The 16,653-nt window shown below is 35.9% G+C and overlaps 1 protein-coding gene across 6 annotated transcripts in view; it reads left to right on the forward strand.

Moving 5' to 3' along the window:
* Nucleotides 1–16,653, forward strand: part of UBE3D (ubiquitin protein ligase E3D) — a 155,409-nt gene that overhangs the window by 25,169 nt on the left and 113,587 nt on the right. For all 6 annotated transcript variants that reach the window (XM_032339181.1, XM_032339177.1, XM_032339178.1 and 3 more), the window contains exons 4-5: nucleotides 7,034–7,262; nucleotides 11,491–11,560. In XM_032339181.1, coding sequence (XP_032195072.1) covers nucleotides 7,034–7,262; nucleotides 11,491–11,560 — 299 coding nt within the window. The remainder of the gene's footprint in view (nucleotides 1–7,033; nucleotides 7,263–11,490; nucleotides 11,561–16,653) is intronic.

Raw genomic sequence — 16,653 nt, forward strand, 5'->3', positions numbered from 1 at the left:
AGGCTTTAACCCACTGAGCCACCCAGGCGCCCCTGGATCTTGTTTTTTAATCCATTCTGATACCCTGTGTCTTTTGATTGGGGCATTTAGCCCATTTACATTCTAGGTAACTGTCAAAAGATAGGCATTGAGTGCCATTGTGCTGTTACTGTATATTGTCTCTGTTTCTTTCTGGTTTGTTACTTTTCCGCTCTCTCTTTGCTTAGAGGACCCCTTTTAATATTTTCTGTAGGGCTGGTTGGTTTGGTGTTTTCAAGTTTTCTTTTTCCTCTCATTCTATTTTTTATCTCTCATTCTATTTTTATCTCTCATTCTATTTTCCGTGACAGCCTAGCTGGTTATAGTATTCTTGGCTGCATATTTTTCTCATTTAGTGCTCTGAATATATCATGCCAGTCCTTTCTGTTCTGCCAGGTCTCTGTGGATAGTTTGTTGCCAATCTAATATTTCTACCATTGTATGTTACAGACCTCTTGGCCCAAGCTGCTTTCAGGATTTTCTTTGCCACTGAGACTTGTAAATTCTACTATTAGATGATAGGGTGTGGATCTATTTTTATTGATTTTGAGGTGGGTTCTATGTGCCTTCTGGATTTCGATGCTTGTTCCCTTTGCCAAATTAGGGAAATTCTCTGCTATAATTTGTTCTAATATACTTCTGTCCCCCTCTCTCTTCTTCTCTGGGATCCCAATTATTCTAATAATGTTTTGTCATATGGTATCACTTATCTCTTGAATTCTCCCCACATGGCCCAGTAATTGTTTTTCTTTTACTCAGCTTCTTTATTCTATATTATTTGGTCTTCTATATCACTAATTCCCTCTTCTGCCTCGTTTATCCTAGCAGTAAAAACATCCATTTTTTATTGCACCTTATTAATAGCTTTTTAAATTTCAACTTGGTTAGGTTTTAGTTCTTTTATTTCTCCAGAAAGGGATTTTATTTTTCCAGTAAGGAATTCTCTAATATCTCCCATGCCTTTTTTGAGCCCAGCTAGCACCTTGATAATCATCATTCTGAACTCTATTTCTGACATCTTACTAATGTCTGTATTAATTAGGTCCCTAGCTGTTGGTACTGCCTATTCTTTTTTTTTTTTTGTGGTGAGATTTTTTTTTTATTTTAATTTTTTATTTTTTACTTATTTATTTGACAGAGAGAGAGATCACAAGTAGGCAGAGAGGCAGGCAGAGAGAGCGGGGGAAGCAGGCTTCCTGCTGAGCAGAGAGCCCGATGTGGGGCTCGTTCCCAGGACCCTGAGATCGTGACCTGAGCTGAAGGCAAAGACTTAACCCACTGAGCCACCCAGGTGCCCCGTGGTGAGTTTTTCTGCCTTGTCATTTTATCCAGATAAGAGTAGATGAATGAATAAGAGAACAGAATACTAGAAGGGTAACAACGACCCCAGAAAAACATACATTAACCAAATCAGAAGAGACCTGAAACTGGAGGGAGAAGAAAGGGGGAAAGAAAGGAAACAAACAAAAAATATATATATGTGTGTGTGTGTGTGTATTTTATATATGTATGTATATACACACACCCATATAAATTTAATGTAAATATTATATTAATATTTATATTAATATTAACATTAACATAATCTATTATTAAAATTAAATATTTTATTTTTATTTTAAAATTTAAATGTTAATATTTATTATATTAAATATTAATATAATATAAATATTTATATTAGACTCTAATATAAATATTAGACAGGCAAATAGAACAGAGCTGCACACTTGATTTTGGCTGTATTTGGTCTCTTAGAAGTAACTACCTCCTAATATTTTAAATAAAGAAAAACTTATATATATACAAAAAGAAGGGCAAACATGATAAAGGCATGGAATATGAGTGTAAAGATGAAAATTTGAAAAGATTTAAAAAAAATTTTTTTTTAAAGATTTTATTTATTTATTTGACAGAGAGAGATCACAAGTAGGCAGAGAGGCAGGCAGAAAGAGATTAAGGGAAGCAGTGTCCCTGCTGAGCAGAGAGCCCGATTGGGGGTCTTGATCCCAGAACCCTGGGATCATGACCTGAGTTGAAGGCAGAGGCTTTAACCCACTGGGCCACCCAGGCACCCCTAAAAAAGATTTTTAGAAAGGAATTGATAAGATAAGAAGTTGGTTAAAAAAAAAAAAAAAGGAGGAAATAATGTGATCAGGGTGGAGAATAGGACAAATCCATGCACTTGATTTAGGGTATATTTTGATCTATTAGAAGAAACTGTATGCCAAAATGTTAAGGAAAAAAAGACCTATATGTATACAAGAAATGAGGTTAAATACAATGAAGGGATAAAATATGAATATAACAATGAAAATTAAAAGATATTTTTGAAAAGGTGTTGATAAGATAAAATAGTTAAAAAACATTAAAGTAGGAAAGTGGAAAATTTAAAAAGTAGAATAAGAAAAAAAAATTAAAAAAATTTAACTTTGAAAGACTAAAGGATCATGGGCAAAAAACCATGAATTCTATGTGTTGCTTTCCCCTGGGTTTGGAGTTCTGCAGTTCTCATTGAGCAGTGAACTTGGTCTTGGCTAGGTGTTCTTGCTCATCTTATGGGGTAGGGGCCTGTTGTAGTGATTCTCAAATGTCTTCGCCGGAGTTGGAATTGCACTGTCCTTACCAGGGGCCAGGCTAAGTAATCTGCTTGGATTTGCTCTCAGGAGCTTTTGTTCCCTTGTACAACTTTGGAGGATAGAATGAAGATGGAAGCCTCCCAATCTCTGGCTCTGTAGGAGCTGAGAACTCAGGTTCCCCTCTCCTCAGTGCACCCTCAAAGTAAAGCAGTCAATCCCTCCCATCTCCCTGGTCTCCGGCTGCATTCTGAGCTCACCCGGCCAGTGACTGAGTATTTTTATCTCAGGCGAATGGCCCCATTTAGAGTTTCCAAACCCATTTGGAGATTCCTGCAGCACTCTCCTGCACTGGTCTTTTTGGAGGAGGAAGGAGGGGGTCTCCCCTCCTTGGATCTGCTGCTTGTGGGGTCCCTGCTTGAAAAGCAGTGGTACATCTGTGCCTTGGATCATTGTTTAAATTAATCCCGAGCTGAGAGCCCACTGCTCAGCTTTGTCTCTGCTGGCATTTACCATGCTCCATTACCTGGGACCTCTACCACACTCAGACACCCCGTGTCTTTCCATGATCCCGTGGGTCCTGAGACGACACTGACCCAGCAAGGGCTCCACCCCTTGCTTAGCCTTTGGAGTGACGTCCAGACTTCTAAAATTTCCAATTTGATGCTATGCTGCTCTCTTACTTGCCAGGAGCCGGCCCCTCCCTGCCGAGGTCTATGGTCCCATCATTTAGGATTCACTTCTTTCTACATCCTGTCTTCTGGAAAGTGGTGGATTTTCTGTTCCTGGTGTTGCTACTCTTCTTCTCTTCTATCTCCTGTTGAATATGTTGGTGTTCAGAAAGGTTTGATAATAATCTAGCTGAATTCCTGGGACCTGATGATATCTCGGTCTCCTACGCCTCTGCCATCTAGCTCCTTCTCCCTAGAACCATTACTTTGGTATAAGCATTTGTGATATTTATATTATAAAGTTTTATTATTTGCTCATAGGTCTGTATCTCCTGCTGGAACCCTGAGTGCCTTGAGAGAGGGAACTGTATTAATATTTTTTGTCAACTTAATGCCTACTCGTAGAAGACTTTTAGAAAATGGATGTTGAAAGAATCACTTAATATCCTAAACAAGCTCAGCAGCTTGAGTGATGCTACTAGGGTACATTTCCTAATTTGAAAGGGAAAGTTCTTCTTTATGTTAAACCAAAATCAGCCTTTCTTCTTCCTATTTGTCCTCTGGATTCATAAATTAAATGTCTACTCTCTTCCATATTGTAATTGCCTTTTTTCTTTAGATTGACATATTTTAATATATTTTAATTTTATATTGATATAAGAACAGTAAGAAAGAGATTTAGAAGAATAACCATTAAATAGTAAGAGAGTAAATCACATTATATTTACCAATCCCTCTCCCCCATCCCTGATCAAATAGCCAAGAAGCAATCCATGAGTGCACTTGCTGATAGGGCTCTAGGTGGAATGTTTGATGGTTCCCTGGGTTGGTTGTTGCTGGTGGATCCAGAATTACTGGGTAGAGGCCTGTGGTGGATCAGTGCAGTGGAGCAGCTGTTAGCCTTTGTGGATCTTGGCTTTGGGCTGGTGCTTGAGAAGCTGGGTGAGGTGGTCATGGAACTGCTGCCCAAAGACCTGCTTCCATAACTCACTTTTCAGAGACTCCGGTGGGAGAAAGTAGTATGTTCACCTGTCATTTTTTTATTGGTGTTTTTTTTTTAACTTTTATTTACATTCCAGTTAGTTAGTGTACAGTGTAATATTAGTTTCAAATGTACAGTTTAGTGATTCAGCTCTCCCATACAACACCCGGTGCTCATCACAACAATCCCCAACACCTACTTAACCAATCACCTTATTCCCCTCCCCTCTGGTAACCATCAGTTTGTTCTTTGTAGTTAAGAGTCTTATTATGATACTCATAGTTGAGGAGATAAAGGAAAAAGGATTAACATGGGGGAAATCATTAAAAAATGATACATTTGCATCTCAAATATTTTAACTTAAAACATGCAAATGTATATTAATTTACTAATATTTTATTATGGAACCAGTATCTTTTTGTTGAACATGACTCCACTGTTGTGTAGCTTTTTTTTACTATCAGGTATTTCATTGTTAACCCTTTTATCCCAGAGGCAACAGATTCATCATCTACAAGTTCTAGCATCTGTTTTCTTAAATGGAAGGAGAAGTTAGACATTCTTAAAGCAATGGAATTGTAGACTTTTCTAGATTTTTACTCTTCCTCCCTTTTTCCAATGTTCTATTGTTATATCTCCCATGTCTTACCAGTTAATTTCTTTTTTTTACAGCTGGCTTTTATTTTGTCTGAAACTTTTAGTTTCAGGGGAATAGCAATTTGTATTTCCTTGGTTTACATACTATTTAATTAAATTATGTAACTAAACTAAAGCATAAACAGGTCTGTGATCAAATATAGTTGACTCTTAGCACATGTTTCTGTGCATAGGAACAGAGGTGTGCAAGTATTCAGGCTGCTTTAAACATTCATACTACTCACTGGCGTTAAGAAGACCATGAACATGTTTTTAGTCTCAGTTTTTCTCAGGATTAATTATTTTGAAGTTTCTCATGATTCTGCCCATATTTCTTCTCCTCTTAGACTATAGGTCTCCCTAATTTAGAGTAGAATGGAGATAAATCATGTTTAGCTTTTCTTCTGATAAAGTCCGAGGTATCAATTGTTGTCCAGAAAAAAATGAAACCATTGGAAAAAACAAACAAACAAACAAACAAACAAACCAGAACTGATAATAAATATAAGGGCCTACTTAATCGTGAGGCTCTTTTAAACATAAAAACATAATAGTAGAGTAGAGCTCAGTTTCTTTCCTCTCGAGTGTGGTCTGGGCTTAGTGACTCATTTCCAAGGAATAGAGTTTGCAAAGGGAGGAATAGTAGCTTCATTAGTGGAGAAACCTGGTAGATACTGGCTGGCCAAGTGTTCAAGTTTAACAGCACCAGTGATAAGTCATATTGATTGAGAGAGTGTACCCTCTGATAAAATGTGCTGAGAAGGTCACTTCACTTCTGTGATATTCTTTCCCAAACCTGTAACCCCAGTCTAATCTTGAGAAAACATCAGACAAACTTAAATTGAGGGATATTCTATAAAACACCAGACCCACTGCTCTTCAAAAATTTCAAGGTCCTAAAAAATAAGGACAGACTAAGAAAATGTAGCAGACTAAAGGAGACTAGGGAAACATGATGACTAATGGCATTATGTTATCATGAATTGGATCCTAAATCAAAGGAAAAAAGGGCAGTAATGGAAAAACTAGGGAAAACCAGATAAAGTCTGTAGTTTTGACAAATCTTCCATGGTTATATAAGATGTTAACCTCAGAGAAGGCTGGGTAGGGTGTATATGAGGACTGTCTATACTGTTTTTGAAACTGTTCTGTAAATTTAAAATTACTCCTAAATAAAAAGTTTATTGCAAAATAATTAATGGGAGAAATCACAGAAGAAAGGTTTAGGTAATTTGAAATTTAAGACAAACCAAATTAAAGGGCAATAACATTGAAAAAGTATTTGTCGCAGATGATGGATGAAGGCTAATATTTTAAGATAGAATATACATTTAAAAATTAGTAAGAACATACTAATACCTCATTAGAAAATAGTCACTGATCACAACTCACAGAAGGAACATGCTGGTCAATAAATATGAGAGCTAGTTCAATCTCACTAGTAATTAAAGAGTTGCCAATTAAAGCAGTATATATGGAGAATATTTTCACCCTTACATGGAAAAGTGATAGTATTCTGAAGAAGGTAGGTGGAAGAATTATAGATTCGTATAGCCTTTCTGAAAAGCAGTTTGCTGATATGTGTGGGGTTTTAAAATATGGATATCATTGTGATTGTGATCTCACATTTGCAAGATTTTTTTCCCAAGGAAATCGTCAGATATGTTTACAAATTTTTTAACAGGAAGGTTCATCACAGGGTTGTTGATACTGAGAAACTGAATATCCACCAGTAAGGGAATGATCTTAAAGTTTTTGCAAGCCTGTAGAATAGAATGGAGTCATTAAGAATCTTAATATAATTAAATAAACAGTGAAAGCAAGATACCGTTGGTGTATAACTTCTGATCCCAGACTGCATACGTGCATACAGTTATGTTTCTTGGAAGGATTGCAAGGAAATAACCCATCATTTACAAAGTAGTTACTTGTCTTTGGGTGGTAAGGAAAGGACGATTTTTATTTCTTTTATAACTTTATACATTTTCAAACTGCCTAGGGTAAGTATATATTACTTTTGTAATCTGGGGGAAAAAATCATCACTGCGGACAATGTGGTTAATGAGTTTCTTTTATCTTTCATGCTGATTTAATTAAGAAAATGCTACATTTCCATTTTGTTCTTTAAAAATTGTTCTTCCTCTCTCTACTAGGAAGCTCCTCAGGGTGCTCCCATTGCCGAGTGAGAACTGGGGAGCGCTAGTTGAAGAATGGTGTTGTCATCCTGACCCCTTTGCTAATAAGCCTCTTCATCCACAAGAGAATGACTGTTTTATTGGAGACTCTTTCTTCTTGGTGAATTTAAGAAGTGATTTATGGCAGCCAAAACCTGAACGAGCCCCAGTGGAGACACAGTGTTCTTCTGAGAACCATTTTAAATTGGTAAAATATCTTTTCAAAATAAATGCTAATTTGGAGGTTGGCTTAGAAACTGGCTTCTCCTATCTTTTTTTAATTACAGCATGCTATACATACTGTTCCAAGGACCAAAATCCATGATTTTCAACTGTCTCTATTCACCAACTCTATTCTGTTGATAGAGGAAGAGCATAAGGCCTTAGACCAGAATAGCTTAGGGCTGGAGGAAGAAGACTTTTTCATGGATAGAATTGGGAATGTTACCATTTTACAAGCCCAAATGCCCTACTTTCTTGTTTTTAGGACAACATACCATACTCTATATAGTCTGATTTGAATTAAAAGTGTTCTTTTATTCCATGATATATACTATACAGTTAGGCCTAGGTATTTCCCTGTGTCTGCCCCTAGTTAAGACTTCTGCTGATGTCATAAAAGCAGATGCCATCAAGGAAAAAGAAAGTGGAGGAGTCCACATGTGGAAATGAAGCTTGTGCTGCCAAATCCAAGTTGGTGGTGGACCATGTGAGGTCAGCTGCCCCTTGCTGTAGAAGTTGCTTTAAGGAGAAAGCAGCTTCCTTTCACTGCAGAGAACAAGTGGTTTACCTTATTTTAAAAGAAAATCAATGGCATTGACTTGGCCCTTGTGAGAAATCATTCTCCTGATGGCAAGTCAATACCGATCTGATTTAAAAAGTAAAGAAATTCATTGCCAGACAATCTTCATTTTAACATCTGATTATCGGTAGGAATAAAAGCATTGTACATTAAATTTCATTTAATTTTTGTAACAAAAACTTCAGGAAATGTGCATTAGTTGGGCAGCTCTCAGGTTTTAAGTTAGTTTATAGAACTGTTTTATATTTTGAGGGAAGATTAAGGAAGTTCATCAAAGATTGAAGTTATCAGAATTATTTAAGTGCCTTATCTCTCGCCATAAACACTCATCTCTTTACCTAAATATGGCTTGTTTAAAATTATAGTACTTTATCCTTGTATAGTTTTCAAAAACAAATGGTAAGAAGTTAATATAAATCTGTTATGTTTAAAATAGTTATGTTAAAATCGTATTTTCATCTGAATTTATAGACTAATAGTTCACTGTCCTATGTGTTTTAACTTTCATTCTCACAATTAAGCTCTAAATTTTTAAAATATTTGCAAGGTGTGAATGGAAGAGGAGAGGAAAAAGATTAAATGAGAGAAACTATGAGTTTCCCTTCCCTATATGGAAATATATTCTTCACACTTACATCTTTATCAGTTATATGATGTCATTTACAAGAATTTCTCTTAATCATGAACAGCCATCCTATGTATTAAAGGAAGACCCTTCATATTCAGACGGCACAGTGTTTAGTATCAAGAAGACTGTGGGAAACTCCTGTCATGACAAGCTGCTTTGACGAGATTGTTTCCCAGTTAGCCTAGATGGAAGTTCTCATTAATTGCATATCGCAGCCATTGAAAGAGTATGCCTGTGACCAAAATAGCAACATATACTTGGAGGGACTGCTTAAACAGTGCTCTCAAGGCTCCTGTGGGAACAAGACTATGTGCTCTGTGCTATTGAAAACCTATTTCTCATATCACTAAGTCTAGCCATCTAGCAGGGTTTTGAAATGTCATATGGTGACACAGCATCCTAATGATATCTCTTGGGAAACATTTTTTTGGGCGAGACAATATCAAGGGTCCTTAGAAATTGAAACAACACAAAGGGAAATCAAAACGAGGACAGGAGGCTAATCCACATCTCGGAGCAGTGGTGCCGTCTCTCAGATATATTGATTTAATTAGTGTACAACAAGGTCCTTCTTTGATGTTCGCTCTGTCGATGTCAAGTTCCCACACTGTTAGGCTGCTTCACTGCACAACTTGCTTTATTATTTCCTTTAAGGACTAGTCAAGAAAAATGCATTACGAAACAGAGTTTCTCTTTCAACAGAATTTCGAGTGTTATCATATTTTAATTAAAAAGCCCTCATTTTAAAAATAGCATAAACAAATAAAATCCAACACTTATTTCTTTCCCTCAATACCCCATTTGAGTATACAGTATTTGTGCCTGTTAATGTGGTAGTATATACCTTTCTTCTGTTATCAAGAGACTCTTGAAGATTTCCTTATTTCTTGCATTTACTTATTATGCTATTTTTTTGTGTCTACCAGCATCTTATAATATGATGATAAAGATGGCACTTCAGCCTTTTATAAGATTCATAATAGTATTCTAGACTTAGAAAGTATAGTCTCACTGACTTCAAGCTGTTTTAAGGAACAAATGAAATTGAACTTTGATTATATTACATCTGGCAAGTGTGACTGACAGCTTTGCTTTTTTTTTTTTCTGGGGGTAGTTGGCAATAATTTATTGATTTTGATCATTTGTTTTGTTAAATCTATAAAGCTGTTTGTTTGTTTTTTAAATTTTCTTAAAATATTGTGTTGAGCTTTGTTAAACATTCATAAATGTAAAAAGGAAAGAATTGTAAACTTCAATGTATCAGTCCTCTTGATTCATAAAGTAGGCTTCCTCTGTTCCTTTAATTCCCTCCCCCTGATCCCTTAGTTTAAAGCAAATCCCAGACATGTCTTTTCATCCCATATGGATTTTTCTTTTTTAAATAGCCACAGTGTCTTTTCACATTTGACAAAAGGACCAATTATCACTTGATGATAAAATACAGACCATATACAGATTTTATCAGTTCTATTAAAGGTAGCTTCTACTATCTGAATCAAAATCACACATTTGGTTGTTTGAGATCATTTGTTTTTTATTGGTCATATTTTAGAATCTTGATTACCAGTGTCCTGAAAAGATAGACTGCTTTTTTTTTTAAACCAATAAGTAACCACTTTTCCTACTTCCTACTTCATTACAAAGCAAAATGTGCTGTAACAGCAATTATAAATGAAATATATAACAGAGCTCCTGATGAAAAATGTTCTGCTCAGAATAGAAAAATTTCTTCTTCTCTAGCATTGCTACTTCTATACCCTGTATTAGTTTTTAGTAAAGCCTTTAGTTTTTAGTAACATTTAATGAGGTTGGTTTGATTTAACTCATACAAATGGGTTCTTTAAAAAGTGTGTTTAATACCAATTTGGAGCCATACAGATAGATTTTATTGTAAGAAAGCATGAAACTGCCCAAATGTCAAACTTCACCATTGAGCATTCCTACTTTCTGAGCTGTCTTCTTACTGTATCCTTGCCTACATCTGAACAGATTGTTACCTGTCATAGTTTCTGTGTCTGTGGCTTTGATATTTTTTGACCTCTAATTAAATAAGAAATACATATTTTTAAAAGGATCTTGTTTATTTGAGAGAGCACAAGCAGAGGGGCAGAGAAGAAGAAGCAGACTCCCCGCTGAGCAGGGAGCCTGATGCAGAGCTGGATCCCAGGACCCAAGATCCTTACTTGAGCTGAAGGCAGACACTTAACCGACTGAGCCACCCAAGCAACCCAGAAATAATTTTTTATATCAAGATCTTTTTTATATTAATATCATATTTTATATAAAAAATATCAAGATATTTTTAATATCAAGATCACATATGAATACATATCAATTAAAAGTTTCTTGAAGCAGTACTTATACTCTATTTGAAGTACGTGGTATTTCTATACTATTTCATCTTTTTATTTTAATTTTTTTTTTATTTTTAGAAAGAAAGAGAGCTAGTGTGGGGGGAGGGGCAGAGGGAGGGGTGGAGAGAAAGAATCTTACGCAGGCTCTACACCCAGTGCAGAGCCTAAAATGGAACTCCATCTATGTTATGAATTATAGATTACTTTTACATAAATTATACTGGACTGGGAATCAAAATAATGGCTCCAGTTTTTGATTCTCCTGTTTTCTAGACACATGAATTGGGACAAGTCACCTATTCTGTCTGCCTTTGTTGTCTACCATCTGCCTGTCCTAAATGGTAATGGATGTTTGGAAGTGCTTTTTAGAAATGTAAGGTGCTTCCTGTTCAAATTATTTACAACAATTAGATTATCAAGAAGTGGCTAGGTTTAGAAAAATCAGTCTATTCATTATTCTGTCTTTAGATTAAAAAAAAAAATGATCTCTGTGCATGTGAATTATGCATACAAGCTAAATGTGTTCCCAGTATTTAGTAGAGGGCAAAATAAAATGTAAAGTTCAATGTATACTCTAGAGACTATGTTAAAATTATATATTCCTTTTAAGAAAAGCTGAATGACATTTAAATGACATTTTTCTGTTCTACAGAAACCAAAGGCAAATACCAAAGTAATTTGTAAGCGTTGCAAGGTAATGTTGGGAGAGACCATGTCATCAGGTAAGAATTTTATAATAAAAAAGCCAAAATGATTGCCTTCTTGTTAAAAAAGAGTAGAAGGAGATTTTATAGGAAATCTATATGGAAGATAGATAACTAATATATATTGTAGAATTGATGATTTTTAAAATAGAAATTAGGGGCGCCTGGGTGGCTCAGTGGGTTAAGGCCTCTGCCTTCAGCTCGGGTAATGATCCCGGTGTTCTAGAATCGAGCCCTGCATTGGGCTCTCTGCTCAGCAGGGAGCCTGCTTCCCCCTCTCTCTGTCTCTGCCTGCCTCTCTGCCTACTTGTGATCTCTCTCTGTGTCAAATAAATAAATAAAATCTTTAAAAAAAATAGGAATTAGCTAACATATCATCCAACACGCTAAGAAGTTTGTGTATTTTGATCTTTATAAGTACATAGTTTTGAGTTTTAAGCATTGAGAAGTTGGGTCATTTTCAATATTTCATATCCTCTCTGTGGATATAAAGCAACAGTATAAAGTTTGTACCTGGAAAGTGGAGCTTTTTTCTCAGTACAACTCCTCAGTCAGGATTGGTTGATGGAGAAGATGAAGAAGTTTTCTTGGCTGCCCTCTTCCTCAGGGCTGTATTTTAGGGCTGGGGATTGAAATGAAAGAAACCACATTCTGAGTTTTGTACTCTGTTCCTGTTCTTTTCCCAATAGTGTTCATTGTATTTATGTAAAGTCTGTGTTATACCACTTTCAAATATAATAAAATCCTGATAATTAAATCACCTCGTTATTTAAAGATAAGGTTTAAAAGTGTCTGGAGAGCTACAACACTCTGCATCAGCTTTGTAGGTGATTAATAATTGTTTTTAATATAATTAACTAGAAGATGGGATTTAAGTGAAGCTAGTATACCTAAAAGAAGGCAGATGGTGGTCTTTTTTGTTTGTATTTTAAAATTACCAGAATCTGGCAAGTAGTTACTTGCTCAAAGGAAACAGAAAAGGAAGAATGAGTAGGGGTAAAGGATGCCACCCTCAGCATCATTTTGGAGAATGAAACCAAGCACTTTAACCAACAACTTAGAACATTTTAAGGCTTTCAGTCAAATTAGGTGAATTGATTTTTTTAATTCTTTCCTCTTCTCCCTCAAGCCCAGTTAAAACATCAGTTAAGGAATAAAAAAGATGTACATCCACAGAGACAAAGAAACATGGAGAGGAAGCGACAGTGATGTAAACAAGAGGTATACACAGACTGTTTTGAAAGCTGTAAAGCTGAGAGGTATGGTAGCACACTTGGTAGCTCTGTAGTTCATCTGAGTGAGGAGGGAGCTCGCGCCCACGGTAGAGCCACAGAGTTGGTCTGCTCAGAATTTGGAGGCAGCAGGTAACAGGGAAAGCAGTCTGAGACAAGGAGCTGGAGGAAGGATGCCTAACTCAAAATTTTTAGATGGAGCTGTAGGACTCCTAAGATTCTTTCTCTCTTTACAATTTGCTTATACTCTCAAGGCAAGAGATTAGAAGACTCTTTCTTGAAAAATGGAAGGATACCAACCAGAGAAGAGATGTGGAGACTCTGATTTGTAAGCTTCCTTCAACGATAAAGTGAACTTAGATTCAGCCATCCTATAGTCAATAAGCCTTGTACCTACACCTGAGAGTTTTCCTGTTAGCATTTTATTATCTTACACTTAAATACGAATGGATTGCTGAGAATCAACAGATACTCGAGCAAGCCTCCAACTATAAAAGAGACTGTAAAAGAAAAGTAAAGAAATAATGAAGTAGACAGAATTAAGGCACTGAGGAGAACTGGATTATGTATAAAACAGAACAAAAATAATGTTCTTAGAGAAATGGAATAATACTGCCTCCATAATTCAAAGAATATAGAATGAAAGATGTGATTGCTTAAAAAACCTAATCAAAAGACTAGAAAATAAATTAAGGAACTATTTTATCTCATAAATCAGAACCAAAATTCAAAGATTGAAAATCGGAAAGGAATTACAGAAAAAAAATCATCACTTAAGTTCCCTGAAGATAGAGATATTGTCTATTTCATTTATCACTGTAACCTCAGCACTAAATATCTGGCATATAGTGGGTACCAGTAAATATTTGTTGAATGAATGAATGGAGACTTTTAGGATATTCAGCCTCTAGCTCATAGAAATTCTAGAAAGAAAGAATAGAAACAACAGAGTTTAAGAAATTACCAAAGAACAGAAATGCTAAACAACAACAACAACATCAAAATTACAAGGCTATTTTCCAGAGCTAGGGCTTTGGTTTCTCAGCTGAAAGGGCCCACTACACGTCCAGTATGACTAATGCAGTACCTGGGGAGCTACTCAAAGCTATATCATTGAGTAATTTCTGAATACCAAGGAAGAAGTTTTCGGAGGAAAAAAGCAAGAGATCAGGAATTAGAATGACCTCGAACTCTTAACAGCATTGTTGAAATCTAGAAGACAGTGAAGTAATGCCTTCATAATTTGGAAGGAAAAAGATTTTTAACCCATAACTCTATCACAGTCAAATTATCGAATCAAGTATGAAGATAACACATACAACTTTGGAAATGCAGTGTCTCAAAACACAGACCTCAAATGTATATTTTCCTTAGAAATGTACCATAGGATATATCTCACCAAACCTAAGGATTTAACCTTTAGAGAGAAGATGTGGGATTTGAGGAACAGATTATCTAACACAGATAAGGGAGACCTAGGGTGAGGGACACATGGGTCAGGCCTTGGGAATAATAGCCTAGATTGAAGCGAAGGAGGGAAGACTGCAATTAACATTTTTCAATTACAAAATGAAACTTACATTCTTTGGTTTGTTTGACTGCATGTAATAGTCTTGAGATAAGCCATTTCATCAGATGGGAAGAGTTAGGTAAAAGTGCTTGGAAAACTAAACAGATGTAAAAGAAAGCAGTTATTCACTGCAGGAAAATGGAAGGCTGAATAAGAAAGGAAACATTACCATGATATCATTATAGTCATAATAATGTAAGGTTCAAGGTAGGGAAAGGAGAAACTAGAAATTTAAGAGGGAGATTTTGGAAGCAAAAAGTAAGGGATGGGCTGAGACAATAACTTCTTCACAGAGCTCTGGGTGACTGTTAAATGCACACAGTAGATTCCAGAGAGTTCAATAAGAATTGAAAGCTCAGGGAGACCTGCACATTTCCCATGCCTTTGATTTCATTTCTCAATCCTCACACAGTTGGGCAGCAGAAGGTGGGAGCCTTAATGGTTTGAGGTATTTGATCAAAACCTGTCCCTGGATTTGTTGACAGCTAACCTGTTCAGGTATAATGAATACTCTCTAGGGAGCCACGCTAAGCAAAATAAAACATTAGCGACTATACTCTGTGGGAAGACATATTTCATAGTTTGAGTCCGGGCTAGTTAATTGACTATTATAAGTAAACAACCCTTAAAAGAACAAAACAAAATCCAGAATAGCAACATTATATTACATACAGTGTCCTACTTCCATTTAGAAATTATTAGACATACAAATAAATGGAAAAGAGTGATCGATACTAAAAAACAGGACTCAAAACACAGGTACTGAATAAGTACAAATATTAGATTTGTGCAAATATTAGACAAAGATGTTGAAGTGGCTGTTATAAATATGGCTAAAAGGGGGGGAACTCGAGTGAAATAATAGCACATCTCAACAAATTGGAAACTTCACAGAGAGAGAACCATTGGTAATTTCAGAGCTGAAAACTACAGTAACTAAAAAATTCATTAGATCAGCTAAACTACATATTTGAGATGACAGGAGGAAAAATAATCATTGAACTTGAAGGTATATTAATAAAAATTAATGCAGAGAACAGAGAGGAAAAAGTCTGAATCAAAATGGATGGGACCTCAGAGATTTGTGGGACAATATCAAAATGTTTCAGTTAATGTGTAAATGGAATCTCAGAGGTAAGAAAAAGAATAACTCATGAAAAAACATTTGTAGAAAACAGTGGCTGAAATATTAGCAAATCTGCTGAAATTCATTAACTTTTAGATCCAAGAAATGCAATGAAAAATAGAATAAACACACAGAACACGTCACCCAGGCACACTGTAGTCAAATTGATAAAAGCCAAAGATGAAGAATCTTAAAAGTACAAGAGAAAATGAAGCATCACATACAGGGAACTTCATGATACAATTAAGGCTGACTCTTTGCAGAAATAGTGAAGACATTAAAATGAGATAATCAAAATGCTGGAAGGAAATTTAAAAAAAACAACAACCTGTCATCTAATAATTATATATCCAGCAAAACCGCCCTTCAAAAAGGAAGGCAAAACTAAGAGCATTTTCATATAGAGGGAGGTTACACATTACTAGCAGATCTTCTCTACAAAAATGCTAAAAAAAATTTCTTGAGGCTGGAGTGAAAGAAAACAGATGGACTGGAATCCACAGGAAAGAATGAAGATCAAGATAAATAAAAAATATATGGGTAAATTACCACACAAGCAAACTCAAAGGTTAGCAAAAAAGAATCCACCTTTTCCCTGCAATATGCCAGTTCTCTAAAATTTCAACTTTTATTTATTTATGTGTTTGTTTATTTAAAATATTTATTTATTTGACAGAGAGAGATGAAGCAACAGAGGGACCACAAGCAAGGGGGAGTGAGAGGGAGAAGCAGGCTTCCCCCTGAGTAATCAACGCGGGGCTGAATTCCAGGACCTGGGTATCATGACCTGAGCTGAAGGCAGATGCTTAACAACTGAGCCACCCAGGCGCACCTAGAACTTTTATTTTGATTGGTTTGAGACGTAAGGACATAAATTAAAGACTGCACCAAAAGGGAACCTAGTAGACAACTCTGAACAAAATTTTGGGACCCTAAAGAGGCAAACCCTTACTGTGAAGGTGAATGGGAGGTGGAACAGCCCTGTGGAATTATAGACCTGTATCAATCAACCCTTTGGTACTTTAGGGAATTTCAAGTCTTGAACTTGGTTAGTCTGCCTTGGAATAGCTATAATACCCATATGCCTGGCAAAAGCAAATGCAGATCACCTCTGGAGTAAAATGCCTTCATTGTAAAACTCATATTATTCCCACAAATAATTTGTCAAGTACAGTGTTCCCCA

This window comes from Mustela erminea, chromosome 4, assembly GCF_009829155.1.
Source record: "Mustela erminea isolate mMusErm1 chromosome 4, mMusErm1.Pri, whole genome shotgun sequence".
Taxonomy (NCBI): Eukaryota; Metazoa; Chordata; class Mammalia; order Carnivora; family Mustelidae; genus Mustela; species Mustela erminea.